The 15,251-nt window shown below is 42.7% G+C and overlaps 2 protein-coding genes across 3 annotated transcripts; both read left to right on the forward strand.

The window, feature by feature from the left end:
* The first annotated feature begins 230 nt into the window (after positions 1-230).
* On the forward strand, positions 231-10,607 carry ppm1la (protein phosphatase, Mg2+/Mn2+ dependent, 1La). 2 transcript variants are annotated; one of them, XM_071925122.2, is made up of 5 exons: positions 231-406; positions 646-979; positions 5,888-6,062; positions 8,032-8,193; positions 8,681-10,607. In XM_071925122.2, the coding sequence occupies exons 2-5, from the start codon at positions 752-754 to the stop codon at positions 9,034-9,036; spliced, it is 921 nt and encodes a 306-aa protein (XP_071781223.1). In that variant the 5' UTR covers positions 231-406; positions 646-751; the 3' UTR covers positions 9,037-10,607. The 2 variants fall into 2 exon arrangements, with proteins under 2 accessions (XP_071781223.1, XP_071781221.1); XM_071925120.2 differs by having other exon boundaries at positions 231-979.
* A 3,756-nt stretch (positions 10,608-14,363) lies between these two features.
* Positions 14,364-14,975, forward strand: arl14 (ADP-ribosylation factor-like 14). The gene has a single exon (XM_071925087.1). The coding sequence runs from the start codon at positions 14,370-14,372 to the stop codon at positions 14,973-14,975; it is 606 nt and encodes a 201-aa protein (XP_071781188.1). The 5' UTR covers positions 14,364-14,369.
* The last annotated feature ends 276 nt before the right edge of the window (positions 14,976-15,251 follow it).

The following is a 15,251-nucleotide window of genomic DNA, read 5'->3' on the forward strand; positions in this document are numbered from 1 at the left end:
GGTTTTGTTCTGGCTACCGCTGGGTAGTTTGACAGCTCAAGAATGGAGGTGTGTGTGTGCGAAAAATGTTGTGTTGATGCGGAGCGGGGACTGAGACTGAATAGGCGCATATCCCAGGGAAGAAACGGGGTCAGCGGCGGAAAAGGAGGCCACCACCGAGCCACATCGTCGACTATCGCCCCCGGTGACTCCCAGTCACTCCCCAGGGTGGGTTTAACCCCCAAAAAATAAAAAAAATCGTCAAACTACGGTGGACTGCGAGATCGGCTCATCTCAGTGAATCGTGTTGCAGCTGCCGGTTGGAGACCAGGGGATAGGACCAAGAGAGCGGACCGAGTCGATGAGGGTGGCCTGCCGCTTTTGTCCTGCGCTCCTCGGCCTGGTGTCTGCCATCCAACCGTATACGGTGCGTAAATGTGCTCAGAATAGAGCAGACAGGCCTCTGAGGATCACTTTAAATGCTGAAATATAATCTTTGTCAGACATTTTGGCTGTGAATCGATTTCTTTATTGTTCCGTTGAGCGGATGGAGTGAACTGCACGAAGGGGAGAGAGACAGACCGCAGTTTGGTTGCGTGTGATGATAGGAGACACAATGACGCTCTTGTCTCTTCTCGGTCGGATCATGCGTTATTTTCTCCTCAGGCCGGAGACATTGTTTCTGCTCTGCATAAGCCTGGCGCTGTGGAGCTATTTCTTTCACACGGACGAGGTGAAAACCATCGTCAAGTCCAGTCGGGACGCCGTGAAGATGGTGAAGGGGAAAGTGGCGGAGATGATGCAGAACGACCGGCTGGGCGGCCTCAGCGTCCTGGACGCGGAGTTCTCCAAAACCTGGGAGTTCAAGAACAACAACGTCGCGGTGTACTCCATCCAGGGGAGGCGAGATCACATGGAGGACCGCTTCGAGGTGCTCACCGACATCACCAACAAGACCCACCCGTCTGTATTCGGGATATTTGACGGTCACGGCGGAGAGGTAAGCAGGCTACACAGGCCCATTATTACACTGCGCTTCTTTACACTTGTCCAGACCCAAAGACCTGCTGCCAGCAGCCAGGTACAGTGCGATAGGTTGAGGTATGCTGCTGCAAATGAGCTGCCAGCATCACTTGGATCCAGAGCAGGTAGGGAGACAAGCAGCATGCAGTCTTCATTCAAATGACTATAGTTTCTGTTCAGATAATAGTAAACCCACATGTGTGTCTCAAATCCACAAAATATTGTGACACCCCTTACAAAAAGACCTAGTAATCTAAAATCTTAATCATAATCAGCATGATCATACATTTTAGAAGGAGCCTGTACAGCAGCAAAACTATAAACTGCATACCATCCTATAAAAATATTCTAGGAATATTATACTTATACATATAGGAGAAAATGTACAATAAGGTCATTATAAACTCACTATTGAGTACCACAGATAAGTCCCTATAGGAGTATTATAGTGATTTTCCATTAGGGAACACACATAAAGCCATTGTTGAATGGCATATTCACTCCATATTTAAACAGAATAATTCCCTCCCCACTGCAGTATTGTATTCTTTTGTGTAAACACCTCCTCAGTTCAGCTCCCGAGTCATGGAGTTGACTTGGGCACCCTCACAAAGAGCTTGAGTGTGTGTGTGTGTGTGTGGAGGGGAGGCAGAGGGGAGGGGGGAGGGGGGGTGCTGATGGGTGTGAAGGTTTTGTCTTCCTTTCTTCCACTCCCCTTGTCAAGGGTCAGTGGATTCTCATGGCTGCCTGCAGACCACGTGTCCCGTGAACCATCTGTCACCACTGTCCCCAGTGGTTCCAGCACCACACATTTAGCTGAATGATACGGCTTAGGTGTGTGATTAGGAACCTTAAGCTTGTCTTCAAATTTCAGACCCTCTACTCTTATTTCTTCATTAATAAAGTATAAGAATACGTGTTTAGTTTACAATTAAACCTGTAGAGACTCATACAAAAGCGAACCAGAGAAACATGAAAAGACAGAAACATTTTCCTTCGCCTCACTGTGCATGTTGTAATTTCAGTATATTTTGGGACATTTTCCACCACACAGTTGTCTGCCATTGCGGGAGGTAAAAGAGGAACTATAGAGACAAAGTTAGAGCTGTGGAGGTTATAATGAGGGAAATTTTTATCAGTCTTCAATCGTTTACAATCTAAAACAGCCCCATTCTACCATGCTGTGGCTTTAGGCTTTTACAGCTCTTTTAAACTCAGTTCTCTTTTAGGATAATCCTGGCTACCATGAGATTTATTGATAGTCTTGAAGTAAAGAAAGTCATTGCTATGCAACCACTTATTCTGCTACTTCTTCTATTATGTCACTCTGTTTATGTTACCAAGTAGAAAAGATGTTGTGCTGAGAAGAGGCCTTGGCTGGTTTTGAATCAGAGGGTGCTTGTCTATATCATCTTAACTGCATGCTATCTCACTGTTGTGTCCTGTTTTATCATACAGAATATACAGTATTTACACAAGCTAATTCACGGTTATCTTTTAAATCACTTCTTGAAATAAACTTTTATAAATTTGCGGTAAGGTTTTTGCTCCAATCTAGTGTTTTACATTTTTATTTCATAACCAATATCTCCTTTGAACGAGTTTCCTAATTTCATACCCTCTTTATGTGTTGTGCTATTCCTTTTTATGCCTTAATTATTAGAAAACACTTTGTAAACTCTGTTTTTAGCCAAGTGCTATACCAATAACATTATTTATCTATTCATCTATCGAGAGAGAGAGACAGAGAGTAGAGGGTGTTTACCCATCTGGACCGCTCTGTCTATTCCTGTCCCATAATCAAATATTTAACCTTCCTGTCTGCCCTCTCTCTCTCTCTCTCTCTCTCTCTCTCTCTCTCTCTCTCTCTCTCTCTCTCTCTATGTGTGTGTTTATGCCCTCCTCCCTTTCTCCTTTTTTCACATTTGTGTGTGTGTGTGTGTGTGTGTGTGTGCTTGTTTGTCCAATCCTGTTACTTATCTATTGGTCACGGTCGCAGCAGAATATTCTGCCTCTGCTGTGACTCTGCAGACTCTGTGTCACTCTGACATTGACTTCAGCCGAGGTCTTTGCCATCAATACACAGCCTTCATCCTGAGATAGGGAACGAAACACACACAAAAACCCAATGCCCAGTAAAACTAATGCCTGAGGCTTGTTTTCCCTGAAGCATCATCTAGTAAATCAATGGGATAAGATGACTCTACATTTTAGGGCCGTTTGAGAAATCAGGCAGCGTTTTCTTTCTGTGACTGTCATCGCTAATGAAGTTGTGGGAAAAAGTACAGCATGTGTCGATGTCCAAGGACAGATTTATTTGCTATATTTTTTATGCTATTTGGCACAACTGTAGGCCCCCACCCCCCCGCCCCCCCCACACACATAATATTAAATGAAGCGAAGCCGCCAAACCAAATATGGACAGATAGAGCAGCCTGTCTCTGGCGGAGCAGTGTGTTCTAGTCCTGTAAATATGCAGGAAATTTCTCAAACGTCTCTCTATTTTTGTAGTTTTTATGGAGGTAGTAAGCTAAGTTCCAATATTGTAAAAGTCAACACAAGCTGCTGCTGCTCTTTCAACTTGATTCACAGAGACTATTTGCTGTTGAAGTAGGACTTTGCCATTTTTGGTTTCCCTTCACAGGCGTTCACATTACTGTGCCATATAAAATACGTTTACATATGGCATTTAACAGACTAGAACGGTGAACAGGTTTTAATAAATGTTAATGTCAATAGGAGATAAATCCAGAGAATCCAGATTAATCAACTTTTATGAGTAGATCTCATATTAAAGCTCAAATTGCAGTCAGTTGGTCTAATGTATCACATTCTCTCTTCATATCCTCACACTAAACTCTCTAAATTAATTTGTTTTGACTCAGTTATAAAGACTGAGATTAAGACTGCCCTGGCTCTGGCTTTTTCAGTTGAATCCCTGTTAGGGCGAATGGAAATTTACACAACGCTCTCTTACTGATCAAGGCTCGCTGAGTGCCTCCCTCTCCAATTAAATAAATGAATGAATGAGCACACTCATCTAGCAAAAAGGAGAGAGAGAGAGAGAAGGGGGGGCGGCGGGGAGAAGGAGAGATTGTTCACTCTAGTGACTCATTAGGAATATTATAATCTCTCACAATATTTCACTTCCATGTCACGATCCCTCTCTGTATTTCACTCCCAGTTCAATCTACTTTATAATAAACATTTTGGGTCAAATTAGTCTGGTTGTCAGTTAGAATCTCATCTGTCTCGGTTGATAAACTTGGTTACTGCATTGATGGAAACACGGGCGCTTTTAATTGCCCATGTATGCATGAATAGAACCGAGGCATTGTAATGCAGCCTTGAGGAAAACGTTTGAAAAAGAATTGTTGCACCACATGTTCGGTGTTATCATTAGTTTATATCTTGCCTGTGCTATTTGTGTTGTGTCCCTTTTTAAACAAAAGAGTTTTATTTCAAAACGCTATATATCCATCTTGGGGAAGAAAAAATAATGTTTCCCGATTCATTGTTAAAAAGAAACATACATGATTAGATCCTTTAAAATGTTACTGTTTTATTGGTAAAGGCCACATGTTAGGTAATAACTTATTTGTATTTTCATTACTAATTGTAATATTTAACAGTGAGTTTTACTTCCATGTCAGTAATCATTTTGTCATTCTGTAGGTGTCACATTTTTCAAACGGTTGATATCGCAGTTGGATAAAACTCTTCAGCTAAAAGACATACAGGTTCATACTGTAGAGCTACAGCTTTAGCATGTCAGTCCATCGCTTTTCACCTATATGACGAAATCATTAAATGAACACAACAGTATTTGCAAAAACAATATGGAGAAAGAAACGTATTTTGGCTGGCCGAAGGTGTCATACTTATTTTAATAATGGAGGGGGTGAAATATGAACTTTAGTCCTAGCAGGACATTTGTTATGAGGATTATTCAACATTTTGCCATACTACATTTCATGTAGCAGCATGAGCATAATGGAAATCTTGGCAGTGAAAACGAGGGAAGAAGCAGCAGATAAATAAGAGCAGGAGGAGAGCAGGGGGGCTGGAGATGAGGAGGCTGCTCAATAATTCAGCACAGAACACCTGCTGAACCCGCCTTTAAAAAAGAGAAAAGAAAACACTCATCTCTGTTGAATTCATATCGGACCACATACTGTCACCTGCTTCAGGGGAAAAAGTAGTTTGAAGAAGTAGTGAAATCATAATATTATAATAATAATAATAATATTCTTGCATGTATTCTTTCCTGTCAAAGTGAAAAGACGACGATCCACTGAATTTAATTTATATAGTGCAATACAACCTGTTTTAGCACCTATGTGAATAAAAACATACTTCTCCCAGCTTGTTTTATAGAAAATAACACAAAATGACTTCCATTAAATATTGACTGTCCATGTTATACAAAACAGTCACAATAAATACAACCTGCTTATGCATTTACATCCTTAAATATAAATAAAAAAAATAGCCTCAAACACACCAAACATAACCTTAACACCCATTGGAATTATCACCTGACAAGTGATGATGCCCATAAAGTTTAGTTGTGTAACAAAACCTGAATCTGAGACACGATGTGATTCAGTACATTAACAACCCTCACTTATAGATAACCTATTCATCCTATACATTTACATCAAATGGGATACTTATGTTTTAAGTGTAATATTTCTGAACTTATGAACTGATTTTGAAATCATTCACAGCCAGGACATTTCTGTGCTTTACCTCTTCCATCTCTCTGCCTCTCAATGTTGTTTCCTCTCTCTCTCTCTGTGTGCCCACTTCTTACTCTCTGTCCCCTGTCTAATCCTCACTGTGTCTTTCTTTCCCTCCCCTCCCTCTCTCTCCCTCCTCCCAGGCTGCAGCTGACTATGTGAAGGCCCACCTGCCAGACTCCCTGAAGCAGCAGCTGCAGGCCTTTGAGCGAGAGAAGAGAGAGAGCGTTCTCTCTTATGCCAGCATCCTTGAGCAACGCATCCTGGCTGTGGATCGTGAGATGCTGGACAAGCTCTCAGCCAACCACGACGAAGCAGGTCAGGGGGGGGTGGAGGGAGGCGGGAGGGGGATGTGTGTGTGTTTGTGTGTGTGTGTGTATGGGCGGGGCTGGGGGGGGGGGTCATAGTTCATGAACCAAAGGAGAGAGGATAGGAAGAGTTGAAGATTAGATGAGGCCTAAAGTGTTCTTTGAAAAGATAGATGAACATTTTGGGATTCTATGTGAAATGTTGGGAGGTATTGACAATACATCCCACCCAGGGGCGGACTGGAAAAAAAACAAAATGGCCTGGACTTTTGACCTGGACTAGTCCATCACAACCCACCCACAGAAACCCCACCCCTCTCAATATGGACACATGTAGAACAACGTATTACTAGAAATAAAAATGTTTTTTTAAAAGAATCTTTAAAATGAATTTGCCTTTTACATATAGACTGATACATTTTTATTTAAAATTCAACATTTGGATGAATTATTCTGTATCTGTATTCTGTATAAATCAAGCAGCACAAACGTACTTTGTGGTGCAGTGGCAGAATGAAGAGGAGAAAATTCCCATCAGGCATGTAATCAATGTTTTAATTAATCGTCTGAAAGTATAACAAAAAGGGAAATAGAAACATATAGCATTACTAATTTACCATTAGTTGTTGACATGACATCCATTCTCTGCGCCCCCTAAATGTCACATCTCAGCAACTCAGATATCAAAGATCTCAAATTTTCCATTATTATATACCATCAATATAATGCTTCCCAGTTTATATTTACCACTTTGTTGGGTCGTTCATGTGCACACTACTCGTAATTACGATATTAACTGCAGCACCTGAAGCAAGCACAATAGCTAGAATGCTAAAGTGGAAGGATTGTTCTGCTGCACACTGATGTTAGCATACTTGTTGCACTGATGTTAGTTCTAATGCTACTGAATAAATAAAGTAATTTGTGGCATTTGGTTGCATCTACCTCAAGGGACTTTCCTTGTTCATTTGTTAGGCAACAGTCACAACACAGTCTGCCATTTCTCAGCATATGAAAGAAAGGAAGGAAGATGGACCGGTGATGCACTTATGACCCCTCTCTTACACAGGACTAGTCAAACAGCCAGGGACTGTTTTATATTTCTGTACCGGGTCAATCGGCCCACCAGGAAAACTCCCGGTACTCCAGATGGCCACTCCGCCTATGATCTCACCTTATTACCATTTGCAGTTTGCACCAGTGATTTAGTGCCTTTTTCTCCAAAAACATCTGTAGATCATCTTTTGAAAGTCAAGACCACTGCTGTTTCTCAGCAAAACTGCACAGTTCTGTTTCATTTACATGAGGGATTTACAGCGAGCTTTACTGTCAGTGCTGAGGATTGGATTAGATACAAGAGGCAGAAGCAGCACCTTGTACATCACTATATTTATCATAGTGGGGGAGGACATTAAAACAACATATTATTGGCAGACGTTATTGGACCAGAGAGCAGCTTTCAGCCTTGTTACCATGACATTTTCATTCCTGGGGATATAGGAAGTCTATTGAAGAGGGATGAAAAAATGTTGTAAGACCTTGAAATGAAGCCATTCTCCCACCAATAAGAAATACCACATTTAGCCAAACATAAACTTTCCTCCTTTCTGTCATTTACCCTCGAACTTCACAAGTAATCAGCAAAGCCAAACTTTGTTTTGCACAACACATCAAACCTGGCTGAGATAATATTTGCAAATAGCTTTTATGGTTTGTTTTAGCCTATTTTGGTTTGCTACATAGGGAAATACAGTTTACATAATCACAAGAAAACATTTGAATAGAGTGTTCTGTGAATGTCCTTACACGACTTGAACTGTCCTGATGTGCTAAACCCCACTCATCTGGTGATAACAGCTGTTTATTAGCTACCAGGATTTGATCCCAGACTGTGGCACATCTGTTGGACATTCACTGAAATGTCAAAGCTACTCAACTATTTCCTCTCGTTGCTTTCTCTTCCTCTTTCAACCTCCCAGGCACAACATGTCTGGTGGCCCTGCTGTCGGACAGAGAGCTCACGGTGGCCAACGTTGGGGACTCACGTGGCGTTTTGTGTGACAAGGACGGGAACGCTGTCGCCCTGTCACATGACCACAAGCCGTATCAGCTCAAAGAGCGCAAGAGGATCAAGAGGGCAGGTACATGAGGGCAACAACATTGTAATATGAAGCATAGATATACTGTAGTTTGCAGTGTTTGAAATTTGGGGTCTTCAGTTGCCATCTGTTGGTCTATTCTGGAATAGCATCATGTTAAATACAGTGCAGTACCAGACTTTGGTGTCAAAATAGATACCAGCACTGCAGTGTTGATTTTCATGTGAACTTCATTTATCAAATTATCTCAACTCTATTCAACATATCAGAGGTAATTTAGTGCTTTTGGTGGGAAAAATAGGTTCAAACAACATTCATACACCAGGTGGTTGATTTTGCTTTGCTGATTTGTCCTAGTAAATTGATTCTAAGTACATTTGTGGGTCAAACCCAAGTCTTTTTGTTTATACCCAATATTGCCTGAGTTCAATGGCCACAAATAGAAACTACCACCAAGAAACTTTTCCTCATTTCCTCATCAAATTGTTATTCAGCTCTAATGAATGAATATTAATCTCTCCACTACCAGGAGGCTTCATCAGTTTTAACGGATCCTGGAGAGTCCAGGGAATCCTGGCCATGTCCCGCTCTCTAGGCGACTACCCGTTGAAGAACCTCAACGTCGTCATCCCCGACCCCGACATCATGACCTTCGACCTGGACAAACTGCAGCCGGAGTTCATGATCCTGGCGTCCGACGGCCTGTGGGACGCCTTCAGCAACGAGGAGGCGGTCCGGTTCGTCCGAGAGCGTCTGGACGAGCCGCACTACGGCGCCAAGAGCATCGTCCTCCAGTCCTTCTACCGCGGTTGCCCTGACAACATCACTGTCATGGTGGTGAAGTTCAAGAGCGGAGCCGGGGGAAGCAACAAGGCAGGGGAGTAGATCAAGGCTGGGGTCAAGGCTAGAGCTCACGCTGCGATCGATGATTTGTTTTCGGTACCACAGGAAGATAAGGAGTGGAAGACTAAGAGAGTTCTCTCTTATGAACACTTATAAATGCACGCACACACACACACACACACACACACACACACACACACACTCTTGAAGGTGAGGTTTTGTTTTGTTCGAAGATTAGGAATTGAAATACAGGCATAAAACACGAATGCAAATCCCATGTCCATCTGCTTTGAGAATGATAAATGCATTAAAATACATATGTTCAGACACGTACAGTCTAAACAGACACCAAACAGCTCTCCTTTATCATCAAGGGGATTTCTCTTAACCAGCACACGTTCGACTGTGATTGATTTACTACTGTTTACTGTACATGCACACATATGGTACGGCTCCACTGGAGGCTTCTGCAAAGGCAAAACAACAAAAAAAACCTAGTGCCTGCCTGAGAACTGCTGTGTGACTACAGGAAACTAATGAAGAGGTTACTTGTGAAAACACCGGCCAGCTTGCTGCATTTTGATGATGCTCTCAAATGTGTGTCTGTTTCATTGTTAACCAGAAAAAAAAAAAAGACTCCAGTGGATCCATATCTTTATTCAGCATAACACACACACATACACACACACACACACACACACACACACACACACACACACACACACACACACACACACACAGAGTTCTGAAAAACAAACAATGCACTTTTGAGACTTTTATTTTTATGGAATGATAAGTTCTTATGCATCAGCCAATGTAGACACTGTATATCCTCAGTAATATAAGGGGGTTGTCATGTATGTAATGTATGTAAACCCTGATTTAGCTCCCGACTTTCCCCCCTCTCGGTAACGCAATCTTATGGGGCTAATGTAAACTGTTCCATTACAGTGGTTTTACACCATCTGTATCAGGGCATGTGCTTTGGCTTATCCATGTTCATGAACAAAGTGCATATGTAGGCTATCCGTGGACGCTGGCGGTTGCCTTTGACCTGGAAAGCACACACAACAGGAGGTGCAACAGACTGGTGGCTTACACACCTCCGCTATGAGAAAACTGACAAAAAGACGACACATCATGTACTGTACAGCCGCAACAGGAATGCTACTAGCTAGAAATATGATATGCTTATGAAGCAATACAGCTGGAGTCATGGACAGCAACGTTCCATTAAGGAAAGTCATGGTAGACCATACTTGATTAACTGCTGTTTTAAGTTCAACTACCACTGTGTTCCATGATCTTTGCATCGGTTGAATTGAGAGAAGCGACAAGCCTTTTTTTTATTTAACAAATTTACCTTAATGCCTTATTTATTGTTCAGTTTCTTGGTGTGTCTGGCTTGTTGCCAAATCAATACATATTCAGTTGTTTGTTGTCTTTCTGTACATGAGCATCGGTTTACAATAAAAAATAGATACCCATCACTTTAACTTGAGAAGCAGTCCATACATATGCTATGAACTTCACTGATGTTGAGTTGATGCTCAGTGTGTAACTTTGCCAAACACAGTGTAAAAACTTTCTGTATGTAAACTATCAGTATTAAAATGACAAACTATTCCATGTGAAATGCATTTTCCTCTTCTCTTGATGCGTTGACGTCTCTCTTTATCATCTCGTATGTCTGCCCATTAAATTTGACTTTTAGTTGAGTTCAGGCCTTGTATAACTGTACAGCATACTCATAATATGGCAAACCTTATAGGTTTCTATTTCAAACCAAGTATAGCCTTGAACCATTGCCAAACACACACATCTCTCTATCTTCAAGGTCGTTTTCAGAGCTGCTATAGCACTTAAATTATGTTCCTTTTCCAAAGAATTATTGTCTAAATATTGTCTGTAGGCATATCATAGAATGTAGATTAATGCCAACTTTATTTTTGCATTTTTTTTTTATTAGTTAATTATTCACATTCATACAGTTTCACATTCACACCTAGCTGCCCAGTAGTTTTGAGCAGCTGTACTGGTGAGTTGGGTGTTAAATGCCTTGCTCAAGGGCACATCGACGCTAGATGTTGAGGAAGGGGAAAGCGGACCACTCATTCTCTTGTGCCCCACCCGCATGTCCGGAGATTTCCATCAGCAGTGTCCTGGTCGCCAGCCAGCCAGCAGCCCTCAACCTGTTGTTTTAAATCACCAGTGAGCAACAATCACAAACACTCAGGCGGTGAGATCACAGCAAGGGAACAAGAAAAATGCCCGTGACGTCTTCGAAATGCTTCTGGGATGCCTGGACCACAAATAGTTCTCCGCGCCGTAACTGCAAGGCAACCCAACACCGCTGCAGCCTGGCGGGCCCAGACAGCCGGGGTCGCGCTAGACGATACCAAGTCGTTAGTGACGGTCCGTGTCAGGTGGAGCACCTCAGAATAGCACGGACATTGTAAAACACCGACTGGACCAAATGCTGACGACCAGTGTTGCAACGCTAAACAGTCTGTGACAACCTTAGCCAAGTGCGTCACTCTGGGCAGCTTTACGGGAACTCTTTACCACTATTTGTAGGAATTTTGGCACTTTATAAGTCAGATAAGGGCGCGCATCATAGCGCTGGCACCAATAGAAGAAGTGTTGACATTTACACAGAAGTGGGACTGATAAACACTGGCTTGTTGTTTTTACACTTGTTTCACACTTGGATCCTTTAAAGGAGTATTTGGACTTAAATCGCAAACAATGGGACAGCACGGCTCCAAATCCTCCATAGAAGCGCGGGTGCTTTTCCAGCGCCTTGGCGCACCGGACAAACGCAATTCAATGTATCAGAAAATGAATGCGCACTCTTCACCTGCCTCCACTATCCGCTTTCAGAAGAAAGCTACCAGTCAGTCGGCCTTTCCGCACTCCGCGGGCCGCGCACTGGAGAAGACAAGACCCCATTCCTGGCACCATAGCCGCCGTGACACTGGAGGACTGGTGTACGTGATGGATAACCCGACCGGCGGCGTGTGGGTGAAGCCGAGAGAGCAATGGACCAGATCCTGATATAAAGAATACATCTATACGGGTTAAATGCAAACGAGTCTTTCCTCGCGAAAAGCCAAGCTTTCTGTGTCTGGATGCACCGGGTGTGTCCTTCGGGTTGGCCCTGCAGAGCGAGAAGATACCGCTGATTTGGGTCCCTGCGCTGAGCTGCGCCTCCAGGTCGCGTTCACACTGCAGCGTGCGGGATCAAGGTGGATTTATTCGATGACATGGACGAGTTGGTTGGACTGACCACTATAATTGCTTGATTTAGACTCAGTCTGTTAATGAGACATTCATTTGTTTTAATGTTGTATTGCATGAGAGAAAACGGAGCCAACAGGGGCCATGCCAGAAAATGTGTTTTCTTTGGAAACCTTGTAATGACTTGTGTTTTTTTCAGCATGACTGTGAGCTATTTTGTCTATTCATGAGCGTTGAGACATTACGTTTTGACTTGATTATCAGGGCGTTTTGAAGAAGAATGTAAGATAGTCCAAATGAAGGGGGTGAGCATGAGGTTACTATTGACAGTATTATGGGTAAACTCGTGTTATTTTGGGTAGCCTCAGCTGCTCAGCCATATAAGTCAGCCAGTGTGTTTTGTAAACACAACCAGAGACCTCACTAAGTTTGAAAGATTTCAAAGTGAAGAAATTTTCCTCACAGCAAAATGGCTGAGTGTGAAGTTCCTTATGGTCCTAGACTCAGGGATGTGGTGGAGGGTAAACCCACCTGAATATATTTTTCCCTCCTTTTTATTTGCAGAATAAAATGTACCCACCTTTGTAGGTTGACATATCTAAACTCATAGTAGGCTACCGATCATTGTTTTCTGAAATGTTTTCTAAAATATAATTGATTTTTGTTTGTTTGGCTTATGTTCTCCGACTGGATGTCATAGGTAGCCCAACTTTTTATTTAGGCCTACCGCTACATCACTGTCCAGACTCTCAATAGTCTTAACTGAAGTGTGGCCAAGCTTTATTTCCGAGGGGTTTATGGCTCCCTTGTTTTTGGCAAGCTTTGGAAATGTTAAGGAGGTTTGGTACAGGGGGGGTGATGGTGAGTCTGAGGGTCACAACTTTCACTGACATTTCTGTGAAGATGGTGTCACATGTAAACTGTTAACTGTCTGTATCTAGAACTGTCGGACTTAAACCTGCACAGTATCTCCTTTATCGTTTAGAGAGAGGAGGCCAATACTGCGAGCGAGGACAAATTGTATTTCTTTCTTTGGCTGGTGAAGCCTGGATTTTGTTACTTATTGTGATTGTCACCACTGACTGCCATTTACAAAGAGATGACAACTTCTGTTTCTGTGGTATGATTGAACTGTAATGATCGTCATGTCAATGATGTGATTAAAATTCCCCAACTGGTTTAGATTGGATTTTGAGGCAAATGATTACCCCTAACACATGACACTACAGATAAAAACACACAGTTTACAACTACTCTACTCACTGTACTTGAATAGATTTGTAGAGTAGGCCTACGCTTCCTTTATTTCTCAATCTTGTTAATTGTAGTCCTATTTTTACTTGAGTGGGTTTTCTTTTTTTAAAACGCCAGAGTAGTGAGTACAATGTCATCGGTTTACAGCAAAGTAATTCTGGACTACCTCAGGCGTAATAAGCAACCTATTAGGTATGACCCATCCATTAAGTGCAGGAACCACACCAGAACGGGTAACTGGAGAAGACAATCTTAATTATATTCTCTCGAAAGTAACCTAGTATTTCATTAGAATTTCAGCGTGCAGGTGCAGCTCCTAATATTCTCTGACCTAGGTAAAACATAACTGAATTAGCAGAACTGTACTTGTACTTGAGTAAAATATTTCAGAGGACCATTTCCTCCTCACTATACAATAATCCCGTCATTTGCATTTAGTCGTATAGCCTATCTAATATACAGAACGGAAAGGTCAAAAAATGTCAAACCATGCATGTTAGAGCGCAGGAAAGGCATATTACTGATGATGAGCACATTGCATGAAAGCACATAGAGTTAATGCACATATACCTACATATATGTATTTAAAGTTGAACATAGTAGATGAACCACGAGTCTTATAGGGATCTGAACTGTGTAACGATCACAATGCTCCAGTGCCTGACAAACTTAGTTGGGACATCCTCTGTTATAAACTTTGGCCCCTTGGTGTGGTGCCTTATCGGCGAGCGCAAGGTTTATAGTCAGTGTGTAATAGGTTATCTAGTAACTCCGGGTAACGCACTAGGTAAACATAAGCACCAAGAGAATAATGGGAGTGGAAGAGTAGGCTATCCCACTTCAGATGACAGTCCTTCTCTCCGGTGCCGCTCCACATCGCCATGGGCCAGCGGGGAACAAAACAGCAGGAGGCCCGGGTTCTCCTCCTGGGCCTGGACAACGCTGGCAAATCGACCCTCCTCTACAAACTGAAATACAACGCGTGCGTTAATACCGTCCCTACCATCGGTTTCAATGTGGAAATGATCGAGGCGAGAAAGAACAGGCGGAACATCTCCCTAACCGTGTGGGACGTCGGCGGCCAGGGAAAGATGCGGCAGTACTGGAAGAGTTTCCACCAGGACACAGCGGCCGTCGTGTTCGTTGTGGACAGCTCCGATACGCAGCGCCTGGACGAGGCCCATCGGGAGCTGGAAAACACACTGAAGAGTGACCTTCTGAAGGGACGGCCGGTGGTCGTCCTCGCCAACAAACAGGACGTCAGCGGAGCATTGACTGTCACGGATATAACGGAACGGTTTAACCTCAGGAAAGTTTGTTCAGGTCGGGATTGGTTCGTCCAGCCTTGTTCAGCGTCGACGGGCTTTGGGGTTGAAGAAGGCTTCAGACGGGTGGCCCACATGCTCAAACTCCCATCAGACTCGGGGATGATGAAAGACAATATCAGGGATACAGTCTACTATCTCAGGTCCAAGTCAGTCACATGAATGGGTTTAGAGTAGAAGTGGAGTTTTATTTATATGGAAATTGTTACTTGGAAACATTTGACAACATATATATTCAAATGCATTTCAAATAACTTTGCTCAAAATCTAAGCTGTTTTACAGAACTGTATTAAACCATGTTATACACCAGCTGAGTTTTTCAGTGTTTGAGTTTTTCAGTGCGATATGTGCACATTTTACGCACAATGAGCCTTGTGCGCAAAATCCCTTACGAAAAAGAACTATAATCCTATAGGCTAATACATTTTAGAAGGATA

The sequence above is a fragment of the Centroberyx gerrardi genome, chromosome 13 (genome assembly GCF_048128805.1).
Source record: "Centroberyx gerrardi isolate f3 chromosome 13, fCenGer3.hap1.cur.20231027, whole genome shotgun sequence".
Lineage (NCBI taxonomy): Eukaryota > Metazoa > Chordata > Actinopteri > Beryciformes > Berycidae > Centroberyx > Centroberyx gerrardi.